Raw genomic sequence first — 23,803 nt, 5'->3', positions numbered from 1 at the left:
AGGACGTTTTCTTGTAAGGGTTCCGCATGTAATTCTGAATCCGAGCATTTTATCTAGGATTACATAAAAGTTTACTGAAACCTGACTTTTGTAGTTTGTAATCATGAGGTAGCCACATAAATTAGACAAGGTTTTTCAGGCATTTCCTAAACTTTCCTAAACTTTAAACTATTGCTTTAAATAGTATCTGTTTCAGGTGTTGGCAAATTTGAGGCCCACAGGCCGATTCTCCCACCACCTTTATTTGTAGATCAAATTTTATTGGGACACAGCCATGCTGTGTCTGTGGATGGCAGAATTGAGTGGTTGAAATAGAGCTCACGTAGTGTGCAAAGCCAAAAATAATTACACCTGACCTGCTACCAGAACAGTTCACCAAACCCTTTTCCTTATACTCATGATTCCCAGGTCATTGTCTTCACATTGACCCTTCCTGCTGATATCCTCACATAGATGTAGCAGGGCCATTTCAGACTTAAGACCAAGACAGTGCTCCAGCCTCCTCCCTCAGACCTGCTCTTCTAGCCTTCCTGTCTCAGTAAACCACGTCATCATCAAGCCCCGATTTCTTCAGCAGCGTCTCTGGGAATTATACTTGATCTTTTCCGTCACACCCACCCTTGTATTTAATTCACAAGTCCTTCGGGCTCTGCATCCAAAACACGTTCCTTGTCAATCCTCTTTTCCTCCAGCTCTGCTGCAACCACCCCCGCCCAGGTCACCACCGCCTTTTGGCTTGACTACTGCAGTGACCTTCAACTGGCCCTGGATTTCATGATCCCCTCTACTCCAGTCCTTCTCCGTGTAGCAGCCAGAATTTTGTTTTTTACATTAAGTCAGATTGTGTTGCTGTTCTAAGTAGCAAACTCTAAATTCTCCAATAGTTCAGTTCAGTCGCTCAGTCGTGTCTGACTCTTTGCAACCCCTTGGACTGCAGCACGCCAGGCCTTCCTGTCTATCACCAACTCCTAGAGTTTACTCAGACTCGTCCATTGAGTCGTTGATGCCACCCAACCATCTCATCCTCTCTTATCCCCGTCTCGTCTCGCCTTTAACCTTTCCCAGCATCAGGGTCTTTTCAAATGAATCAGTTCTTTGCATCAGGTGACCAAAGTAATGGAGCTTTACTATCAGTCCTTCCAGTGAGTATTCAGAACTAATCTCATTTAGGATGGACTGGTTGGATCTCCTTGCTGTCCAAGGGATTCTCAAGAGTCTTCTCCAACACCACAGTTCAAAAGCATCAATTCTTCAGCACCCAGCTTTCTTTACAGTCCAGCTCTCACGTCCATACGTGACTACTGGAAAAACCACAGCCTTGACTAGACGGACCTTTGTTGGCAAAGTAATGTCTCTGCTTTTTAATATGCTGTCTAGGTTGGTCATAACTTTTCTTCCAAGGAGCAAGCGTCTTTTAATTTCATGGCTGCAGTCACCATCCGCAGTAATTTTGGAGCCCCAAAAAACAATGTCTGTCACTGTTCTCACTGTTTCCCCATCTGTTTGCCATAAAGTGATGGGACCGGATGCCATGATCTTAGTTTTCTGAATGTTGAGTTTTAAACCAACTTTTTCACTCTCCTCTTTCACTTTCATCAAGGGGCTCTTTAATTCTTCTTCACTTTCTGCCATCAGTGTGGTATCATCTGCATATCTGAGGTTATTGATATTTCTCTCAGCAATCTTGATTCTAGCTTGTTCTTTCACCCAGCCCAGCATTTCTCATGATGTACTCTGCATATAAGTTAAATAAGCAGGGTGACAGTATATAGCCTTGACGTACCCCTTTCCAGATTTGGAACCACTCTGTTGTTCCATGTCTGGTTCTAACTGTTGCTTCTTGACCTGCACATAGATTTCTGGGGAGGCAGGTAAGGTGGTCTGGTATTCCCATCTCTTTAAGAATTTTCCACAGTTTGTTGTGATCCACACAGTCAAAGGCTTTGGTGTAGTCAGTAAGGCAGAAGTAGATGTTTTTCTGGAACTCTCTTACTTTTTTGATGATCCAACTGATGTTGGTAATTTGATCTCTGGTTCTTCTGCCTTTTCTAAATCCAGCTTGAACATCTGGAAGTTCATGGTTCACGTATTGTTGAAGCCTGGCTTGGAGAATTTTGAGCATTACTTTACTAGCATGTGAGATGAGTGCGATTGTGCAGTAGTTTGAGCATTCTTTGGCATTGCCTTTCTTTGGTATTGGAATGATTTTTTTTTCCTATTACCTTTCTTTTTAATGGTGAACCTCTTGGCAGAGATTTCTAATCACAAAATAGGCCACACTCTTCTCAGGATTCTATTGGGTGGTCCCTTTGCTTAGGATGTCCTCCCCCTCCCCCATTAACCCTTTAACGTGCATGGAGCTTTCTTTGTGAGTGGTAGCCCCTGTGCTGAACAAAAGGCAGGTCAGTGTCTATTTCATCTCAATATTATCCATTATACCTTGTACCAATGAAATGAGTAGATTCTTAAATCTAGACTCCTCGCCATGCCTTGAAAGCCGTACACGATGTGATTCTAGCCTGACGCCCTTCAGACCATACTCCTTGTAGACCACGTTCTGGCCATGCTGACCTTCTTCAGTTCCTGGAGTCGTCCATGTTTGTTCTGGTTTGCAGGCCTGCTATTTTAAGGCCTTTCTTCTGCCTGAAATGCTTTCTTCCCTAATTTTCACTTTGCTCCCTCTTTCTTCGTTCTTCAGATCACTGTCTGTCAGTTCTGAAAGTTTTTCCTGACCACCAGTCTAAAGTAAAACAGCACCAATCATTGTTGGATCACTCCACTTTAATTCTCTGTTCTGATCATTTTTTTTGAGTGCTTATGGTCTGTTTCTGACCACTGAATATAAAACTTCACTGCAGTAACTCCTCATCATTTGAGTCCAGGACATACTTTAGAAGTGTGTTTGTTGAAAACTTGAAGGATTCAAAGAATTCAAATACGATTTACTGTATTTGAGAAGATAACCTGGTGTAGAGCAGGTTGTGAGCCAGAGTCCTTTGAGTAAATTATTGAAGGTGTAAGCAAATGGAAATGTGCCTAGATTCCTTAATTTCAAACATGAATGGGGTTGTCTGTTCTGTACTAGATACGCTGCTGAGGGGTGGGGATATTGAAACGAAAGGTAACCCTTGACCTCAGAGGTCACACCGACACTGGGGCCGGGAGAGAGTTTAAAGACAGACAAGCAAGCAGATATCATGAGTGATCTGCAGAGGAGTCTTGCTCTGCAGAGGAGAGTACCTGCCTAAATCACTGGTGAATCAAAGAAGGTTTTCAGGAGGAGGAGGTAACTTCTTGGCTACATCTCATAAAATGACTGGTGTGTTATCTAAGCAAAAAGGGTAGGCAGGTAGAGGAAGTTAACCATATGAAAGCACAGCACTGAGAGAGGAGTGTTAAGGAGGAACCGCTTGGTATGGGTATGTTTGGGGAGTATGACAAGAAATGAGACTGGAAAAGTATACAGACCCAGATCATGAGGAGTCTTGTATGCCTTCATTCTGAAGATAGCAGTGAACCATCACAGGACTGTTATCAAGAGACTGGTTTAATCAGATCACTGTGGAAGGGGTGTGGGGCAAAATAGAAAGAGATAGCCATATATTGACCAGAGCCTGAATTAAAGCAGTAGTAGGAAGGAAAGGATTATTAGATTAAGGATACCGAAAGTAAAATCATTTAAGTGTTTATTTCCTTTTGTTCATTTAAACTTGTGCAGAACTGTTTATTGAACTTAAAAATCAGAGCCTGGTTGCCTTCTTTGGTCTGTTTTTTAGATTGGAAAATGTTCAGTATCCCTACCAACTCTACATTGCTCCTTCCACCAGCAGCACAGAACGGCCAAGTCCCAATGGTCCAGATAGACCTTTTCAGTGTCCAACGTGTGGGGTGCGATTCACCCGTATTCAGAACCTGAAGCAGCACATGCTGATCCACTCAGGTAATGCCATCGTTCCTCTTGTGGCATAAATGAACCTTCTAGAACATTTTATTTTGGAAGTCCAGTTAAAAATAGTAAACAGATGCTTTTGAGTTAGGAAAAAGTATATCTCTGGGAAGTCTAGTGAGAACAGATAAATCCAGGTCTGTTGCTGATTTGTTGCATTGTCAGAAAGATACTTGCTTGACACGTTGGTCAAGGCATAAGTCTGATTGGAACTTGGGTCAAGTGTGATATATACATGATATACATGAAAGAGAGATCAGATACATGTGTGTATATATGTGAGGGAGAAAAGCACGAGTGCATCTGGTAAAGCAAACAGGGTTGAAAGGTCGTATGTTGGTGTTCTCTCTGCTGTTCTTCTCATTTTTCTTAAGTTTGTAATTCCAAATAAAAAGTGTTTTTAAAAATTAAATACAAGAATATTTATTTTAATTGTGCAATCCTTAATTTCTCTGTGCCCTGAGAAATTTCTCTGTGCCCTATTCAGCCAGCCTTGCAGTATTATTTTAGTGTAAAAAAGATTTTGGATAAATGATGTGTAGAACATACTTGAAACTTAAGTTCAGTGTCTGCATAAAGACAATAAAATTCTTATGGGTAGAACAGTGGCCTCTGATAACGAAGAAATCTTTGCTACTATTCTCAGCTGTTTAACTGTCTCACTTTCCTCTTCTTCAGATAGGTCTAACAATCCTGTTGTAACACTAATTCCCTGTGACTTTGTTGAATCAACAGATTATGTTTTGAAGGTTTTTGAAATTTTTTTGCTAAAACTGATAATGAATTGGAAGAGACCATAAATGCACTTTACATTTCGTATATTAATTTCTACATATTTATGTCACTATTACATTAAGTACCCCAAAACTTAACCAAAGGTAGTTCTGTTATAATCACTAATTATGTTCAGAGATGTTAGAATTTTTCTTTTTTCTTCTCATTTTTCTCTGAGATAGGAAATGAAGATTAGATAACTGATCAATTTACACATCTTCTTGATATAAACCTTACTACTTTAATGAAATGAAATAATAATAGGTGAAGAATTGGGGTCTGCTTAAATAAATACTCTTGTTAAATTGTATTTTGAAGTCTAAGAAGATTTGGAACAATTCGAAAATCAAATGGAGTATATATCACTTTGATTACGCCCACCCCCAGCCCCGTGGTGCCTTTCTTGCTTGCTTGCTTTTTTCAAGCACTAGTGACTTTTCAATGTTTTGTATTTTTTCTAAGATGCTGAATTTGGGACTCACTTCTGCTGATGATTTTCATCTTTTCAGATTATCTATTGCTACAAAATTACAGTTCAGAAATTTGTGAAGTTTATGACATTTCCATTTATTTTGTTTTTAGATAATATTTTATATTGCTTTATTTTATAGGAATTAAACCGTTTCAGTGTGACCGCTGTGGGAAAAAGTTCACCAGGGCTTACTCGCTAAAGATGCATCGCCTAAAGCATGAAGGTAAACGCTGTTTCCGGTGCCAGATATGTAGTGCCACTTTCACTTCCTTCGGGGAATATAAACACCACATGAGGGTTTCCCGGCATATTATCCGCAAGCCTCGGATTTACGAGTGCAAAACATGTGGCGCCATGTTCACCAACTCTGGAAATTTAATCGTGCACCTGAGGAGTCTGAACCATGAAGCGTCAGAGCTAGCAAACTACTTCCAGAGCAGGTGAGGTGCACACCGAAAATGGAACCAGGGAAACTGCTTTCTAAACTCTCTCTTCCTGTTGTTAGGGCAGCCTGCTGTGTTCTGTTTTGTTTTTTAATCAGGTTGCCAGCTAATCAATCACATTCCTTAAAAATTCCCACTATCCAGTAACACTCGGATCTCCTGATAAAATTTTGCTAATTCTTCTAAGTATAAACAGTTTTAAATACTTTCATAGTTGGCATTAGAAATCTTTTCCTACAGAGATAGACTACTTATCCACTTGTTTTGGGTTTTGGGGGTTTTTTGGGGGGGCGTTGTTGTGGGTTTTTGTTTTTTTTTTTAATGTAAGATTAAAGTAATTCTGTAGTAGATTTTAAATAGACCTGACTGGAAAATTTACCATATCAGATGATATTTGGTGACAGTGGATTACTTCCCATTCTTTGGATGTTGGTTAAATTCTTGACTACTTCTCTCTTTTTTTCTTCTCTAATTAATGAGAGAAACTTCAGCAGCAACTATAATTGATAGTTTACATCAAATGAAGTTTTCCTCTTTTTCTTTCAGTTTAGAACTCCATACTTTGAATATTAAAAATTTATGATAGAGTTAACCTTTCTGATTTATCGGGTAGCTGAGGATCGGGTTCTAGTTCTGGCTCTGCCGCTCACTGCTGGTATGATTGAACACGTCACTTCACAGATGAAGAAGCTTGAACTTAGAGAAGGATAATGTGTAAGCTTTAAAGATGATTGCTAAGGTCTCCTCTAGATATAAAATTCTGTTTATTTTTAATACTTTATCAGAATTGTACATCTATAGGAATCCTTAGTTTCTTATAAAATGAAATCAAATTTTACACCTTTATTTTTTTAATCTTATTTTTCTATAAATTTTTTCTTGCATTGATTTTGTTTTTCTCTTCAAGCCAGACATTTTTATAATGTAATCATTTCTGACTCTGAGTGTCTGGTTATTATATCCCTAAACCTATATTATACATGACATATCAAAGTTTGTTCAGGACTAAAATCGTGTCCCAGTTAACTAACTGCACAGCCTGTTTTCTGTATCTTCCCTGTGCTGAGCCCTCTGTCCTCCACTCTTTAACATCTGAAGACTTTTTATAACCGAGGACATCTTAAACTGCTTTGCAAATGAGCAGACTTTAATTTTTTTAATTAATAGTGGACAAATTATAAAATAACCTAAAGTATATTAGTTATTGAGATTATAAAGTGTAATGAACGTTTTTGTTCAACAGTAAAGATTTAAATAAAGCATCTAAGTAGTTTTTTACATTTTTCTGTATAGCAGATTGTATATAAGGTCATTTATGCATGAGGTTTAATTTTTTAACTGTATCCAAGAAGTAATAAAAAGCTAGGTGTATATACCTTATAATTAGTGTATAATCCAAGAAAGGTTACACATAAGTTATTCAAATGATTTTGTTTAAATGAACATGCTATTTGCGTTTGTTTTGTGCACCAAAACTCTTCTACATAGAAGGAGAAAGGCTGTTTAGGTGTCCACAGTGACACTGAATGTGATCTCTCTCGTGATGGTAGGGAAAATTGATATACTTGGGTTCTAATGGATGGTTTTGGCTCATATTTAGGAAACTTTAGAAGCTGAAAATTCCTGAGTTATAATCTTCATTCAAGAATTAGAGAATGAAAATTCCCAATCTTGTTTTACAAATCAGGTCTTTTTATTATGTCTTACTTATTCTTGGCTTGAAAATTAACTCCCTGTTTCATCCTTTGCCTCTTACCTAGTGATTTCCTAGTACCGGACTACTTAAACCAGGAGCAAGAAGAGACCCTTGTTCAATATGATCTTGGAGAACACAGTTTTGAAAGCAACTCCTCTGTTCAAATGCCTGTAATTTCACAGGTCTCCTCGACCCAGAATTGTGAAAGCACTTTTCCCTTGGGGTCTCTTGGGCTGACAGAAAAGGAGGAAGAAATGCCAGAGCAGCCAAAGACCAGTGCTTCTGCCGAGGCAACCAGAGATGACCCCCCAAAATCAGAGCTGTCTTCTATAACTATTGAGTAATTTCATAGTTTGGCTTCATTTTTAATTTTTGGAAAGTGCCTGTGCTTGGTCTTGTACATTTGAATTTAATTTTTTAAGCAAAAAAAAGGGTTTGGAAAAATTTCCCTTTTTACTTTGTAAGTCCTGCAACTGATGTTTTATTTTTCATGACTGAGAGATTGCTTCTATAAGTGCACAATAACATGCTGTTGAAATACAATAGAAACCCTGAAACTTAAGGAGAGAGAAGCAATTGACTTCACACTTATATCAGTTTCCTCTTCCATCATCATGAGTAGGCTAACCAACATATCATTAGGTCGAGAAGAAGTCAAATGATTACTGACCTTCCTGAAATGAAAGGATACACCAGAAACATACTACTAAACAAATATGGCAAATGGCCTGAATAGATGTTTACTCCTGTACACAGGACATTGTACAATCTTCTGTAAAGCCTGTTGTTTCTGGAAATATTTACGGTGAGCTTTCTTAAAAATTATTAGGGTGTGTACTTCTGAAATTCCACGCATTCTTTTTTTTTCTTTTTAAGCTTTGTCATTATAATTTTTTATGGTGAAAATTTGGTATTGGGATACATATTCCCTGTACCTTTATAATAGCACTCTCCAAATTATCTTTCTTCTGTGAAAGACGTCAGAGAGCCACGGTTGAGAAGAGTCAACCTGTGCATGAAGTGACCAGGAATGGGGAATATAGTGTGTGAATCTCAGCTTCATAGGAACTCTTATTGTTTACCTGGTCTTTGAATGTTAATGCCCAGCTAATGAGATCATTGCCTAAGTCAGTTTTTATCTTACCCTGTCAACAGTACTTTCTTTTGCCTTTATTTGGCATGATCCCATAAAAAGGAAATATACTGGAGATGTTCTATATTTTATATATAGGTTTGTGTATTATTGAGGATGTTTTCATTCTGCTGTTTGGACAAAATAAAGAATTCTCTGTTAAGGCTATGTTCTTAACCTAACTAAGGTTGTTTACAAAATACCATGTGACAGTGATATATTGTCCTCATTCCAAAATATTTTTAGACATTGCGAAAATGTCATATTGAAAGCAGTTAGTATAGTTTTTACAGAATGTAAGCAATAATAGAGAAGAGGCTATAAAGTGATGATCTGTAACTCAGATCTATTTGGAGGAAAAATTGTTAAGATTAAAGAAAAACTAAAAACCTTAAGGTAATGAATATTACCTCTTGCTGCTAAAAGAAAGTGAAACTTCCTGGTTTATAGTTGAAATACATATGATACTCTAGACCGGAGTATACATTTTACCTGGTGCCATTAAAGCATCGCTTACCTTGATCCTAAATTTCTTGAGTCCATGAACAATGATCTTTTGAGTAACTTTTTTTTCCCTGTGTATATACCCAGAGTTTAATCATTATGAAGACACCTGATTAGATTAGAAAAAGACAATACAGTTTCTTATTCAGAACACACAAGATCTCAGTTTTGTCTGGGTGCTAGACCTCAATAAAAATTTTTTAAGATACAGTGATTCGTTTCATTTTTTGAATGGCTCATTCTGTAGCTTATCTCTTACTAATGTAAAGGAAGGGAAAGTGAACTCCTTAAAGTTTTTTAGGCTAATGTTCTTTTTGTTTTCATATTCTGCTGTTTTTAACTTGCTTCCAACTCCTCTTCTCACTCAAGAACCTGTTGTTTCCTTTTTGCTCCCCAAATAGCTATAGTACCTTAAGGAAAAGGAACACATACAGATTATGATAGCCTTCCATCATTTATGCTTCTTTATCAGTAGTCTGAATTACTTTTCTTCAGTAAGAATATATGATACTAATAGTGGTACTGCTGTGTCTCATCTGGAAAGGTCAGGAATTTTTATTTTTAATATTATATAGATTCTTTGGAAACTGTTATGCCTACCAGTAGATAAATCTCAAAGTTAATTTTAAAATCTTACATGGACAAGAATAAGTGAAATTATGACCAGGAGTCATTGTTGCCCTCAGTTCTAAGAGTTATTTTTTTTAGAATAAGGAAGGAAGAAAAGAAGGAAAGAAAATAGAGTTGATGAGAAGATAAATCAGAACTTGGAGATTTGTTGATTGAAAGTAATTTAGCATACTCCCTGTCCTGAGGATTTTGTACTGAGAGTCCTGCACAGTTTTGCCCATTCTGAGGTGTTCTGTAGTCTCAGAATGTAGGATTACCATCACTGGCTATTTTTTCCCAAATGGAAACTTTATAAATTTTCATTGGTAATTATAAATTATACAGATTTCCAAGTTTTATGAGACATTTGAACCTACTGTGAAAATGCTTATTGCTAGTTGTGTGTTCCCCACATCTTATCAATACAGGCAACTAACTAATACTTAACATGTGATATAAACAAAGGCCTTTTTTTTTTTTTCTATTTCAGTGAGGCTTTACATTTTTCTTGATACATAGTTTAAGGTTACTTAGCTTATGGGCCTGTTTAAGAAACTAAGCTGCAAGAAAATAATTGTATATAGTGTTACTTAGATTTATTTAAAATTCATCTAAGAGAAGGATGCCTGGATGTATAATTTTTACCAGAATATATGGGGGGAAAAATACAAAGATGAAAACCCGTTATATTATGTCATCATTAGAAATTACCAGTATAATTGAACATAAAAAAATTCCAGCTTAGAATACCATAGCTATCTTGCTTAAATTAGGCCCCAGAAGGTAACTTTGTGACATTTAAAGGGCTTAAATTTTAGGATGCAAGATAAATTGCCTTTTTAAACCAAGGATTTTATATAATAAAAAGATTTATTTTCATTTTAAAGCTACCAAATAAGTATGCTATACATACTTCACAGATGAACAGAGATGTGTGGTCTGATACTGGGTGTTTCAGCCCCTGCAGGCATCCTTTCCACTTTATAAGGCTGTGTTCTAACAGTGAAAGCACTTGGCATGTTAGTGATTGCACTAATTCACAAACAAAAGTTTAGTGCTCTTTTTTTTTTTTTTTTTAAGTTTTCAAGAAAGGGATGCAGATGGAGGTTATCACCCACAAATATATTCGAATGAGTGTTTCTTTGAAAGTAATCCTTAAGTAATTAGCTAGCTATTTAGTTACATTACTAGTTTTTAAAGTTCTCAATTTCAGTGAGATAAAGTGTACTAAAATGTTTAAATAGCCTCATTTGTTGTTACATTTTAACAGTTCAGCAACCATTCTGGCTTCCAGAACTTTACATTCTGATTCCTTGTTATGACACATGCCCTTAGGTTTTAAAAACAAACAAAACCCTCCATTTTGTTAAAATATGTTACCAAGTGGAAAGAACTATCTGGCACATCTAATGTACTTATTGTTGGTAACTCTGTTAACTTCTGACTACTGAGCCAGTCTCTCCTGATGTATAAATGGTTCCCTGGGAGCCTTTGGAAACTGTATTAATTCTTTGTTTTTATTTTACCTCTTACTAATTTTTATTCTCATACTTAATCTAAATAGAGGCCAGTTACCTAGTTCAGTGGCTTTTATTTTGAAGATTCTCAGATCATGGTTTGCTTTCTTTCAGCTTTGTAGCCCCTGAGAAATACATTACCTTATAATGTTTATTATGGCTGTGTATGCTAGAATAACCACATGGAGAGAATTACTACTTGATGAATGAACAATCCTAAAATTATAAGTGAAAGGACTTTGAGATTTAAGGAATTGATGAAGAGAATTAGCAACTTTTGTGTGGCATTTACTCTGTTTTCACTCATCCACAAAATGTGAAGTCATAGCTTTGGAGTATACATCCTAGTGAGGGAGAGTAGTTTTCTAGTTATTAGTATTAATTGGGAGGGAAAAAATGAGAAAAATTCACATCAGGAAGTGACCCAAATTTGCTGAAAGATACTAAATGCTGTTTTCAGTTAAGTTATTGACAGAAGATGATTTAATTTAGATTTTGAGAGTTAATGAGAGAAGCATATATACAAACTTGATTTTCTTTTCTGAATCAGAACAGAGTGGTGGATGGGTGCTCAGAGTAACCATATCTATGAGGAATGTTAAAGCTAAGCATACTCCTACAGGCATTAGGTGCAGATCATCCAAATTTAAGTTATTCTTTATTTTGCTTGTACCCATTTTTATCTTTCAGTGTCATTTTTGCCTGACAAAATGTTGGTGACATAGGGTATTTTTATTTGGAAAGTCCTCAGCAAGACTAACTGCCAAAGCAATAATGGCTCACGTTAACAACAAAGTGGAATTAATATCCAGGTTCAACTAAGGAGCAGATATCCTATGGCTATTTCATTTTTAGATTATAAACATGCTGAGATTTATTAATGGGGAATTAAGCCTATGTCAGATTATGGGATGACTCTTCGTGATGTTATAGTTGTACTTTTCTTTAACTTCATACTCAACTAATACACTTAGATATTTATACTACATCATAGTGATTATATTTTTATGATAAAAAAGCAAAAGTTCCATATCTTTACAAATAGTCTCTGCAGAGATTGTCTGGTGGTGGTGGCATCTCAATTTGACAGTATCTGAAAAATGAGACTGCCTTAAAGTGTACTACATAGCTCACTCTGCATATGGTCCAGGCCAGTTCCAACTAACATCAAGGTTTTTATGTACATAATAGTTTACAAAGAATTTAAAGGTTTGGACTATTGGTTGAAAACAAAAACTTAAAAAAAAAATTTTTTTTTAACTTAAAATTTTTAAATTTCATTTTGAAGTGCCTGGTTTATAAAAATCAGATTCTTTGATTATTGCCTTTCTCTTTTAAACTGACTTTTTGCTGATTAAAGCCCTAGGCTCAATTGTGATGATTTATTGATAAAATTGCTGCTTGATGGTGTGAGGGCCTAAGTGTCAAGATTTTATTAAATTGTCCTTGTTTTTCCAAATACCAGTCTAACCATATCCAAATTTCACCATTCAGATAAGCAGGTTAAAAAATCATCCTGTGAATGAATGTTCAGATTACCAAAGTACATGGTCTGCTGAGGAAAGGTCAGTCTTCCCTAAATTAATTGTATTAGTGGAGGTTGTATTCACTTAAAGATGGGCAGGGCAGCCTTTCGTGCTGTTCCTAGAAACACGTGTTTTTTCTAGAAAGACTTTTTTTCGTAATTTCTGTAAGAGCTTTCTCTCATTTCAACCATCAGTTTAATTTTCAAGTTGACAAATGCTATGTAAAGTCTCTCATACTGAGAGTGGTCTGTTGAGTTATTGAAAGTCGCACTGCTGTCTGTTCATCTTTCAGGTACCTGAAGTGAATGCCATCAGCTGAATCAGGAGTAAGATCATAAATTTTAGTCATTTTCTTCCTTATACAAAATAATGGCTTCTCGTGCTTATATTTCAAGATATTTTTTTACAAAGACCACAGCCCCTACTAGAGTACAATTTGATCTCAGTTCACATCCCAATAATATGTTCGATGTCTCTCTTGTTGCTGGTGCCTCCTGTTGCATCAGATAGAGATTGCCTGCCTCTTTGTAGGGCACCCTCGTGGCACCTTATGTCCAGTTGGAAGATGGCGTATGGCTTCGTTTTGTGCCTCTGCTATCTTCTCAAAAGCCATTTTATAAAAATCCTAGGTAGCCTATTTTAATATTTAAATATATATATATTTGTGAGAGATACTTTTAGAACAGACTTTTTTTTACTTTAAAATTCCTGTATTCCCATTTTTAAGAGTAAATTTAAACTTTCCAGAATTTGAACTTTTTCTGCAGCAGCATAATGAAAAAGTCAATTTGAGATAATAGAATGTAATTCAGTGATAGAAGAGATTGATGTCTGGTTATAGGAAACAAGGGAAGGGAAAAAAGTTGTTTTGATGTAACAAACGAATTTTTAATAAAAATGTTTTTGTTTCTGTAATTTTGTATTTGCTGCTACAGTAGCTCAATATTTTACAGAGCTAACATATAGATCTGGCTCCATTCAGAAACTGGAGTACTTTCTAGTAGAACCAACCTAGGAGGAAGGTGTGTACCACAGTCTTCCAGAAAGGTGACTGGTGGCCCTGTTTAGCTGATGCATGCTTTAAAATGCGCCTGTAGCCCAACATCAAGAAAGTGTGGGAGAAACTTTTATCTTGCTAATTAATAGCATTATGATTCTTTTTGGGCCCTGGCATTTTGTGAAACCCTTGGGGGAGGGAAGGTGATGCTGGAGAAGAAATGTGAATTAAATTATGTAGAAGGATGTTTTCATGCTTCTGTCCTCTCCTAGAACCAAAACAACTTTTGTATCTGTGCCAGGCTCTAGTTCACCAGCTATGTATCCAGTTATCATCTCATTCACATTTGGCTTTACTTGGTGACAGTGGCCATAGCTAAGTTATTTGGCATGTTTGACTTTCAACAGTAACAAAAATGGTTTTGGATTTTATTTCCTAAAAATGTATACGATGTTGAAACTTTACATTTTATATACTAGTATCTGGCTATTAGTATTTTACAGGAACCATGGTTCTTGGTGACTACATATATATATATTTTTGTGACTTTTTTGTATACTAAGTGCCGTTTCAATGTTACAATCATTTTTAGAGTTATTGTAATCAATGTGAATATCATGTTTTTTCAAATCTGTTCTGAGCCTATAGTGTTTGCTTTGTGAATATATATGTGTATTGTATATATTCTGTATAGTAACATTGTACTGAAATATTAGCTTGTTTGATATAAGGAAAGTATGTATTGAGTACTTTTTGCTAGTTTGGTTGTTTAATCTTTTTTAAAAAGGTTTAATCTTTTTAAAAAGCAAAAACTTTAAACCGGCCTTTATTACATGGTCACAAATAAAGTTGCAGTTAGAAGGGATGGGCAGGGAAAAAATAGTTTTGAGTGTCTTTGAATAGAAACAAGACTAAGTTTTTAAGTTTTGTTTGGTTCCCTTCCCCCCTTCATTAAAATATCTTATTAATGCTTTATGGAATAAAACTTCCTGCTGTTGTCATTTACTGTTGGCTGGAAGGAAAAATTGCTGCTGCTGCTGATTGAGGTCAAGTGGATAAGTCAGAGTAATGCATTTCTTAAGTAAGCATCCATTGAGTGTGCACAGACCAGAGAGTGCTCTATGAGACAGTACACATCAGCTTCCTGGGTAGCTAAGAAAAGAGTTCATGAACACCATCCCTGAAATCGAAAGGAATGTAAAGGAGGCTAACAGAGAAAGTCATCAAATCCCAGAGCGATTGAGCCAGGTATCTTGTCAGAGCTGCTTTCCTGAGTGCTGGGCTGCATTCTTCTGAGGTTGTGCATTATTGATTAGAGACCTGTTGGTGATACTCCCGTAATATCTTACAACCAAGGAGTAGAGTGGGGAAAGCTGCTCTTCGCATAGGCGAGGAGCCTGTGCAAGCCCTGAAGGAAGGCCACCCTACCTGCAGGTTCCTCTTGCTGTGGATTTTGACAGTGAGTGGTCTACAGAGTGAGAGTAACAGGCAGGGGGACTGTTCACTGACCCCAAGTACCAGCATCACTTCAGTTCTGGGAGGAAATGGGTAAATTTTTAAGAAGCATTATCTGTCATTCCACGAGTGTGTTGAGTTTTTTTTTTTTGTTTGTTTGTTAAACAATGATTTTATTGCTTTAGTACAATAGACAAATTTATGCAACCAGGGCAGAAGCTGTGGATGACTCGTATTTCCAGTTGGGGGGCAGGACTCGTTTGGTCTTGTAGTATCGAGCCAACCGGTGAATACGGCTCTCAATCAGAATCAGACGGAATTTAGCATCTTTATCCTTTCTGTTCCTTTCCAGATGCTTTCGAACAGCAACAGCTTTCTTAATTAAATGATAGAGATCCTCGGGGAGGTCAGGGGCAAGTCCTTTGGACTTAAGAATTCTCAAGATTTTGTTGCCTGTCACAAAACGTACTTGTGCAACACCATGAGAGTCTCTCAGGATCACACCGATCTGTGAGGGAGTCAGGCCCTTCTTGGCCAGTTTGTAGATCTGCTCCTTCACGTCGTCAGAAGTGAGCTTCAGCCAGGTGGGGACGCTGCAGCGGTAGGGCAGAGCTGACTGGGACAAGCCCTTCCCGGGAGCGTGCATGCGACCCATGATGGCGGCGAAGTGGTAGCAAAAGGCGTGTTGAGTATTTTTAACAACAGTTTACCAGACTACTCAGGTCAACAAACTGCTGGGGTCCTCAGTAGCCACAGCCAAGGGTGATCTCTACAAATGCAGAAAGCGGCATCCATAGAATCATGCCCTATAGTTTATTACAGACCAGAAAGATTGCTTCTGGAGAATGATACTTAATGTGATAACCGAAGGTGTGTGTATCCTTGGCACATGGCACAGGGATTGAGAGCTGCTTTTCTGAACAGAATGTTCTAAGTACTAACCCTGAGAGATCTGGAGACATACTGAGAGTTTCAGTGGGCTGTACTTGCCCATAAACATCAAATCCCAAAGTGTAACATAGTTCCCTTTTCACATGGGTAAACTTTTATACAGATGGGAAAACTAGGATGGGATAGTCCATCCAGAAAGAGCTGTCTCATCAGCACAATGATGAGAACTAGAGTTTAAACAGCCGTGGAGAGGAGGGGAAGGCCATTTTATTAAACTCTTGGTTCATTTACTTGAATTCTTATACCAAAAACACTGAATTTCTACACTCATCCGTTTAAACAAGTCATTGCAGAGGCTGTGGGCAGAGTTGTCGTTAGAATCCTGTCTGGCTTCCATGCAGCCCCACACTCTTCTGTCTGTTCTTGCCTATGTTTTTTTGGGTGTTTTGTTTGTTTTCCACAGCTAACATTTGTGGCTGCCTTTGGCTGAAGTCTAAATGACTGAATAAGTGAATGAGTGAATCTCACTGACCAGAGAACCTGAGCATCCACACATACCCACAGCCTCTGGTGAGCCTGGCCATCTAGAGATCCTTGGGAAGGCTGCTTTAGAACAAAGAAGAAAAGGTCACACCAAATAGAGCTCCACTCATCCACTCTAATCGAGGGGCCGGGGCACATGTACTATCTGGGGTGCAGGCGTCAGTTGGGCATACGGCAGGACCTGTGTGCATGATTGATAACTTGTCCAGAAACAATTCTTGATTGCAAACAAGTCTACCTGCAGGATGATCAAAGATTCCTTTTCAGTGTGTGTTACAGCTTATAAAAGGCTAGCACTGTGAGTGACTTGGTCTTCAAAGCCCCAATGACATAATAACAAACATGTGACCTTCACAGATAGTTGGCACCCTTCCTACCCACTGTGAAAAGGCGTAAGGTCCACCCTGAAACCTTCCACAGGGCTAGAGCCCAAGAGGTGTTGAGCTGACAGAGCTCTGTGCCAGGCCCAATGATGGGCAGAGATGCCAAGAACTTGACCCTGTCAGTGCTAGCATCAGAGTTCGGGGCAGTAGCATTTGGGGAGAATCCCTTGGGCAGTGCTGGCAGAAAATGTGAGTTCAGTTATGCAAGTGGGTGTTTCTGTCTTTCATGCCAGGGCCTAGTTCTGAAGGAGAATCAGGTTAACTTACTCTTGTGATGTATAACAATTGCACATGACCTTGTACTATATAAACTTTTGTAATATGTGTGCTTTTACCTAGCTAAATACCACCTCTGGACTATCCTTCCCACCCGTGCTGGTACTGCCATCTATTATTTTCTCCATCCCTACTGCTGGTACTTAATTGGAGCCTTTGTTATTGCTGGCCTAGCAACAGACAGCCCTGTCTCCTGCCAGGCCCACTCTAGTCCATCCTTCCCATTTCTTCTGGTGTCATCTTTTAGTTGGGTCACTGCTCTACTTCAAATCTGCCTTCCTTTCTCTTGGGAAATGTCCCAGCCTGCTGAACTTGGATAGCTGTAGTTGGACTTCACAGCACAGATCAGGCTTCACCTGCTCTCAGAACCCACCTCAGCCCCTACCCTCATCTTCTTCCAGTTTGGGGGGTCCCTCATGTTTAGATTTTGTTTAGCTCCCAACAAGCCACATCTCAGTCACATCATCTTGTAATCTTACTTCATGGGGTGGTTGTGAGAATTAAAATGAATTATATGTAAAATGCTTACAACTGTGCCTAGTGTGTATATCAGTCAGTTCAGCTGCTCAGTCGTGTCCGACTCTTTGCAACCCCATGAACCGCAGCACACCAGGCTTCCCTGTCCATCACCAACTCCCGGAGTTCACCCAAATTCATATCCATTGAGTCAGTGATGCCATCCAACCATCTCATCCTTGGTCAGCCCCTTCTCCTGCCCTCAATCTTTCCCAGCATCAGGGTCTTTTCAAATGAGTCAGCTCTTTGCATCAGGTGGCCAAAGTATTAGAGTTTCAGCTTCAACATCAGTCCTTCCAAAGAACACCCAGGTCACGCAAGTGTATACAGTAGCCACTGGGTGTATATATACATCCAGGGTCTATATAGTAGCCACTAATAAGTCCTGTCTATTTATTACTTGTCTCCCTCAGCTGACTTAATTCTTGACATCAGGGACTGTGTCTTCTATTTGTATATCCCCTGCAGTGCCAAGCACATAGTAAAACTCAAAAAATGTCGAATAATTGAATGTTCCAGGAAATGCTCACAGGTATCTTTATGCTTACCAGGGAACTTTAGGACAGAATGCCAAGAAGCATGTCACCTGGTAGCCTGCCTCCATTCCCACTTCACCATATACATCAGAAGCCTACTCATCCTTAAGTGAAGGTCTGAAAAGTGAGGCTGTCGGCCGTGTAATCCCTAAGTCGTGTCCGACCGCAGCCCCGTGGACTGTAGCCCGCCAAGCTCCTCAGTCTGTGGGACTTCCCAGGCAATGAGTATAACTTCAGATATAATCCTCAGAACAACTGCCATCAGCCTGACCAAAATTTCCTCAAGTTATCTGAAACACTGGTCCTGCCGTTTTTCTACCCTCGTCGGGTTTACTCATCCATCAAGTCCACAGCTGCACTGGCTTGGGACTTGCCTATCAGGTTCACAAAGCATCCTATGCTTCTATTACAGTGGTAATTGAGGATTTAAAAGCAGTCCATTAGATTCGGTTCCATTAGGACAGGGCCCTTACCCATCTCTTGTACTAAGGTGTCCTTGGGGCCGGGGTTGATTGAATGAAGACTCAGACCTTAGGAATTAACAGTTTCTGAACTGAAGAGTTATAAAACTCATAGATAACTGCCCTGAGAGAACCACCAGAGCATGTGCTCTGCAGATTTGGAGGGCTCAGAGAAGACGTGGAGGAGGGCCCTCCCTGTCAAGAGGCCTAGGATTTGTGTGAGTAGAAGGGGGAGGGGGGTGTGGGCGGGCACGGGAAACGGCCCTGAGCATGGAACGGGGAGTGTCCACTGGTGACTGGTTCAGCACCCCCGAAAGGATTGAATGTTGGAAAGGAGACTGGGGTTGGATCAGAGGTCTTAAGAACCTGAACTGAATCCGGTAGGAAAGAGAGAAGCATCACACATTTTGAGGCAGAGAGCTTAATCAGAGCTGGCTCTAGAAAGATGAACCAGTGTGGAGTAGGTTAGAGGCTTACAGGCTGAGCTGAGATCACAGAAGAGTTAGGTCAGTAGTTGAGGGAAGCAGTCAGAGGAGGGGGTCCTGAGGGGCTAGAGCAGGGGTCTAAGGAGGGCTTTGATGAGACCTGGGATCTGAAGACATCTGTTGCCTCTGGACAGTGGACAAGATGCTCTTTTTCAAGCCCTCACAGTGCCGCTTCCTTGACCTTGTCAAGTTCTCAGGCAGACTCCCCCTGTTTCTGAGGAGGAACTCTATCCTAGACAGTAAGAGTCGGGCAGAGTTCCGAGCTGGGTTCCAGAGCTGAGCTCAGAGTGAAGGTGAGGAGAGGTTTAAGAATAGTCCTGCAAGAAAAGTTACATAGCTAGGTGGCTGTCTTCTAGCAGAGCCTGGCTTCTACTAAACCAGGTTGCTGGGGTTGAAAGTTGCCCTTCGCTCTGCTTCCTACATTCCGTCTACTTTCCCTCAGCAGACTGCTGCACAGGGCACTGTTCTAGGCACTGCAGACAGCATGGGACGGCACAGCAGAGACCCTGCCCTCGTGGGGCTCACCATCTCGGTGGGGGAAGGGGCTTGGCCAACAATAAACGATGAAGTGTGGGAGTGGGCAGGGGAGCAACTTGAGGTACGCTGGCCAAGGTGAGCAAATGGCCAGTAAGCCGGCTCCACACACACGGGGGCCAGGGCGCCGCACGCAGGGGGTCACCAAGGTCAGGGGTGCTGCCCGGCCTGTTCAGGAAGGAGGCCGGGCTCCTAGAGGAGCAAAGGCTGTGCCAGGAGATTATAAAGGGAACCTGAGAACAGAGGACGTTTCCACGTATGATGTCTTTTCCTGGACAAACTCAGAGGAAGTCTGTTTCCCCAACACAGGCCAAGGAACAGGTTGCTCGGAGTTAGAAACTGAGCTTAAAGGCCAGTGCTGGCAGCAGGTGTAGACGTAACATCTTAACGCAGCTGAGCTTCTTCTCCAATCCAAATTTTTGGCCTCTATCTAAGATGGCATTTAAGAGACCTCTGCACGGGTCAGATACCCGGGTGCAGCCTTTCCTGCAAAGATGGACTGCACGCAGGCTCCTACGCACACGGCCGAGAAACAAGGTGTAGACCGCCAGTGTGTAATCCCCATTCACCCAGGAGATGGGAAGTGGCTTTTGTTAATACAGTTGCTCTCCACTCAAGAACCTCCTGACGGGTGAGCAGACACGCGTAACTGCCCAGACACTCTTACTGTCTCCCGAAGAGGTACAAGAGGGAGGTCTAGGGCAAGGAGGAGGTTTAAACGCAGAAACGTGCACTGATTGATGCAGTCCTGCTGAGTACGTGCCAGGTGCATCCATGCACAATTTGTAGCCAGAGTTAGGGTTCCACAGCACCCCCAGCCTCCCAGGTATGACCTTATGACATCTGTGAGAGCTCACATCCACTGTCTGACATGGCAGGGCTTTCCACAAGGTCCCAGGAGGAAGACTGGCACAGATCAGCTTTGGAGAAGGCCTCACTTTGTCTTGCATGTTGTAAGTGCCACAAAGCAAATATATAGACACATACACAGACACACACAAAGTAAGGACAAGTGAAGAAGTCAGGCTTCTCTACTTCAGTCAGGCTCCATCTACAGCTCTGGTCTCCCCATGGCCTTGGAGAGCTGCTGTGCCAGGAGTCCTGCACAGCACCCCTTCACCAGGGCTGCTGCCAGGCCTTCCCTCCTGGGGCCCCAAGCCTGCACCCCTGAAACACGTGAGGCCAGAAGCCCTTTTGTGCCCCCAATTGAGCTGACACCGCCCCCTGCCACCACTACTTCCTTTCTGTCGGCAACAGCCACCGTTCCCAAGCGAAACAGTTCTAGCCGTGTACTTGCCTCTGTTTGCAGGCACCAGGTGTGGAAGGCTTTTCCCCAATGTGCTGAATCCCTCCCCACCTGGACGCTCGCTTGGTCCCTAGTTTACCCTAGCGGTCATGTGTGCATCAGCGGATTTTCTGGCTCTTCTCCCACCATAAAGTGTAGGCTGAAGTGAGGGTGGAGGGGTGAACAGAGCCAAGAGCAAAGGAAAAACCTAGCGGCTCAGTGTGCCCAGTGGGAGCCAGATGCACCCCCAGGCCCAGCCCACAGCGCCTGGGCTCCAGCACCTTGGAATGCAGGCCTCTCCATGGCTGCCCACACGTCACTCCAAGTACATTACATAAGCATAATCTGTTTTCAGCATAGATGTGAAAGTTCGGTCCTTGCTTCCCAGAATTTATCTATAGTGCAGTCTCATGAATAATCTAAGTACAAATAGAAGGGGCTCACTAATCCCAAGGAGAATGAGAAATATGTGGGGAGGTCAAGTCTGAACATAACTCAGACTGAGTCCAAGATAATGTTAATCTCGGGTGACAGGAACATGTGGTAACAAATGTGCTTAAGACCTTTCCAGAGCCAAAACCTCATCTGTGAGTCGCTGGGCACTGGTAAGTTTTCCATGAAGCCATCAGCTCTGCCTCCTGCCTCCTGACGTTTCCTCCACCCCCCCTCCCCCGCTGACCGACACACAGGACAGACAGGTGTATGGGCAGCTGAGCCGCTTACTTCCCCGGGCCTCACTTTCCTCCCCAGTTACTGCGGGAGCAGCTCTGGCCCCCACAGCCTGGAGCAGGCCTGGCACACACTGAGAGGTCAGTGTCCTCGGAAAGATTCAGTCAGGAGGGACAAATGCACACCCTGAAAATGGATCCATGGGATAATCTATCTGGTCACAGTTAAAAAAAAAAATAGGTGTAACACCTGTAACAGGTATAACCTCAGCACGCTTCCTGCCTCTCACTCTCATCCTCAGCGATGGACCACAGCTGATGCGAGCTGCTGGTGGAGGAGTGACACTCCTCAGCAACTTCCCCAGACCTTGACATGAACACGACTGAGAAGCCAGAAAACAGCCCCAGGGAGAAAAGGCCGACAGGACTGTTTCCACATATTGTCCGTGTATGCTCAATCGTCTCCAACCCTTTGTGGCCCCATGGACTGTGGCCCACCAGGCTCCTCTGTCTGTGGGATTCTCCAGGTGAGAATACTGGAGTGCGTTGCCATTTCCTTTCCCAGAGGATCTTCCCAAAACATTAAGTGGGATGAAATAAATCCACGCCTTGTGAAAAGCCACCCAAGGAGCTTCTGTGGGCCCTCTACTCATCCCCCCCAACCCATCCCAAGAAGAAAGAAAAGAGGATACTGCATCCCCATGGTAGTGACGATCCCAGCCCCCTGGGCCTCCCGTAAACCTGCTCCAGCCTAGGAGTCTGCCAAGCGAGGCGGCGCCACATGCAGAGGTAGCGCCTGCCAGCCTCTCCAGGATGGTGGGCTTCCCATGGGGACCACTGCCCGGGAAATTCACATCCTGGAGTGGCCTGGAAGAGGAAGCACAGCACGGCCCCCCAGAAGGCTGCCTTCACGGGGCCCACATGTGGTGTTCCCACACTTGGCAACACAGGGACGTGAAATACTCACGGTGAATTGGGTGGGAGAGGGTCATGGAGAGAAGTTGCCCACCACGCCTTCCTTCTGGACGTGGCTGCGTCAGCCACTGCACCTGTGACGTGCAGAGCGTGGGCGCCCTCTGCTGCCCTCACCTAGAATGGGCCCCAGGGCGGAAGAATCTCTGCCTTTAACCCAAACTTACAAACTATATATATGTACGCATGTGGTTGGCTGCACCATACTAAGTTCACCAGGTCTTAGCTGCAGCACATGGAATCTCTTAGCTGCAGCGTGTGGGATCTAGTTCCCTGATCAGGCATTGAACTTGGGCCCCTTGTGAACACAGAGCCTTTAGATCATGAGGGAAATCCCAAACTTACAAAATATTTATTAAGCCTAATCAAAAGGCTTTTGTTTACAATAAATACCTAGTGAAGACAATTCAGACTGTTAACCACTCACATATTTTTCAAAAGCCCTTAAACTAGAATGAGATGGACCGTCTTCTCAGCTCTAGGGGTGATACTCCCCCCCCGGTCCTGGTTGAAAGTCCCTGTCATTGGTGACCAGAAGTACTTCTGTCCCTCACACATGCTCATTTCATGGCTCGCTCTTCGGAAGAATCTTGAGAAAGGGGATTTCCTGGACTCAGCTGGCTTTCCGTCAGCCCCTCTATTCCAGGCTCTCCTCCAAGCCCAGGTGCCCCATCACTTTTGGTCTCTGTTCCTTTTGCTCCAGCTTCCCCCACGGCCAGCCAACGCTCAGCAGAAATGGCTCCAGGGAGGAAAGTGGGGCCAGAATAATTGATCTTTCTGAATCACAGGTCAGAACATGTTGTTCAGCTGCCCAAAGGCGAGACCTCAAGGAAACATTTTCTCCCTCTAGTCCATGCTAGCCTCGGGCAAGGGGACAAGGGAAAAGCAGATGGTTTGGCCCCTGAGAGAAGGAAATACCCAGGGGCTGCTGGGGCTGGCCAAGGAAATGGGGGCGGGAAAGATTTTTAAATGCTGTAGGAGCCCTTCCAGAGCCCAGCTAGCTCATTTTGACCTCGTCCACGTGTGCCTGAGCCAGGGAGCTGATCACCTGGCAAGAGGTCCCGGATCCCTGAGGCTTCAGGTGGGGAGTGCCTTGCTCCCGGAAGGCAGTGCAGGACGTTACTACACAGTGGCTGGAATTCATCCTTCCTCTTTTCTACTTTTTTTTTTTCTCTCTACTTC

The 23,803-nt window shown here is 41.6% G+C and overlaps 2 protein-coding genes across 8 annotated transcripts in view; one reads left to right on the top strand and one right to left on the bottom strand.

Annotated features, from left to right (window-relative positions):
* Positions 1-14,601, top strand: part of ZBTB44 (zinc finger and BTB domain containing 44) — a 58,545-nt gene extending 43,944 nt beyond the window's left edge. For 4 of the 7 annotated variants that reach the window (XM_020874673.2, XM_020874674.2, XM_070457417.1 and 1 more), the window contains 3 exons: positions 3,777-3,940; positions 5,332-5,632; positions 7,396-14,601. In XM_020874673.2, the coding sequence (XP_020730332.1) occupies positions 3,777-3,940; positions 5,332-5,632; positions 7,396-7,675 (745 nt within the window). In that variant the 3' untranslated portion in view covers positions 7,676-14,601. The remainder of the gene's footprint in view (positions 1-3,776; positions 3,941-5,331; positions 5,633-7,395) is intronic. The other 3 variants (XM_070457419.1, XM_070457418.1, XM_020874679.2) reach the window with 3 other exon arrangements.
* Positions 14,602-15,242: 641 nt separating this feature from the next.
* LOC139031844 (small ribosomal subunit protein uS15-like) lies at positions 15,243-15,750 on the bottom strand. Its single transcript, XM_070457420.1, has one exon. The coding sequence runs from the start codon at positions 15,724-15,726 to the stop codon at positions 15,271-15,273; it is 456 nt and encodes a 151-aa protein (XP_070313521.1). The 5' UTR covers positions 15,727-15,750; the 3' UTR covers positions 15,243-15,270.
* Positions 15,751-23,803: the final 8,053 nt, after the last annotated feature.

Source organism: Odocoileus virginianus, chromosome 28 (genome assembly GCF_023699985.2).
Source record: "Odocoileus virginianus isolate 20LAN1187 ecotype Illinois chromosome 28, Ovbor_1.2, whole genome shotgun sequence".
Taxonomy (NCBI): domain Eukaryota; kingdom Metazoa; phylum Chordata; class Mammalia; order Artiodactyla; family Cervidae; genus Odocoileus; species Odocoileus virginianus.
This window is presented reverse-complemented; position numbering and strand designations above follow the sequence as displayed.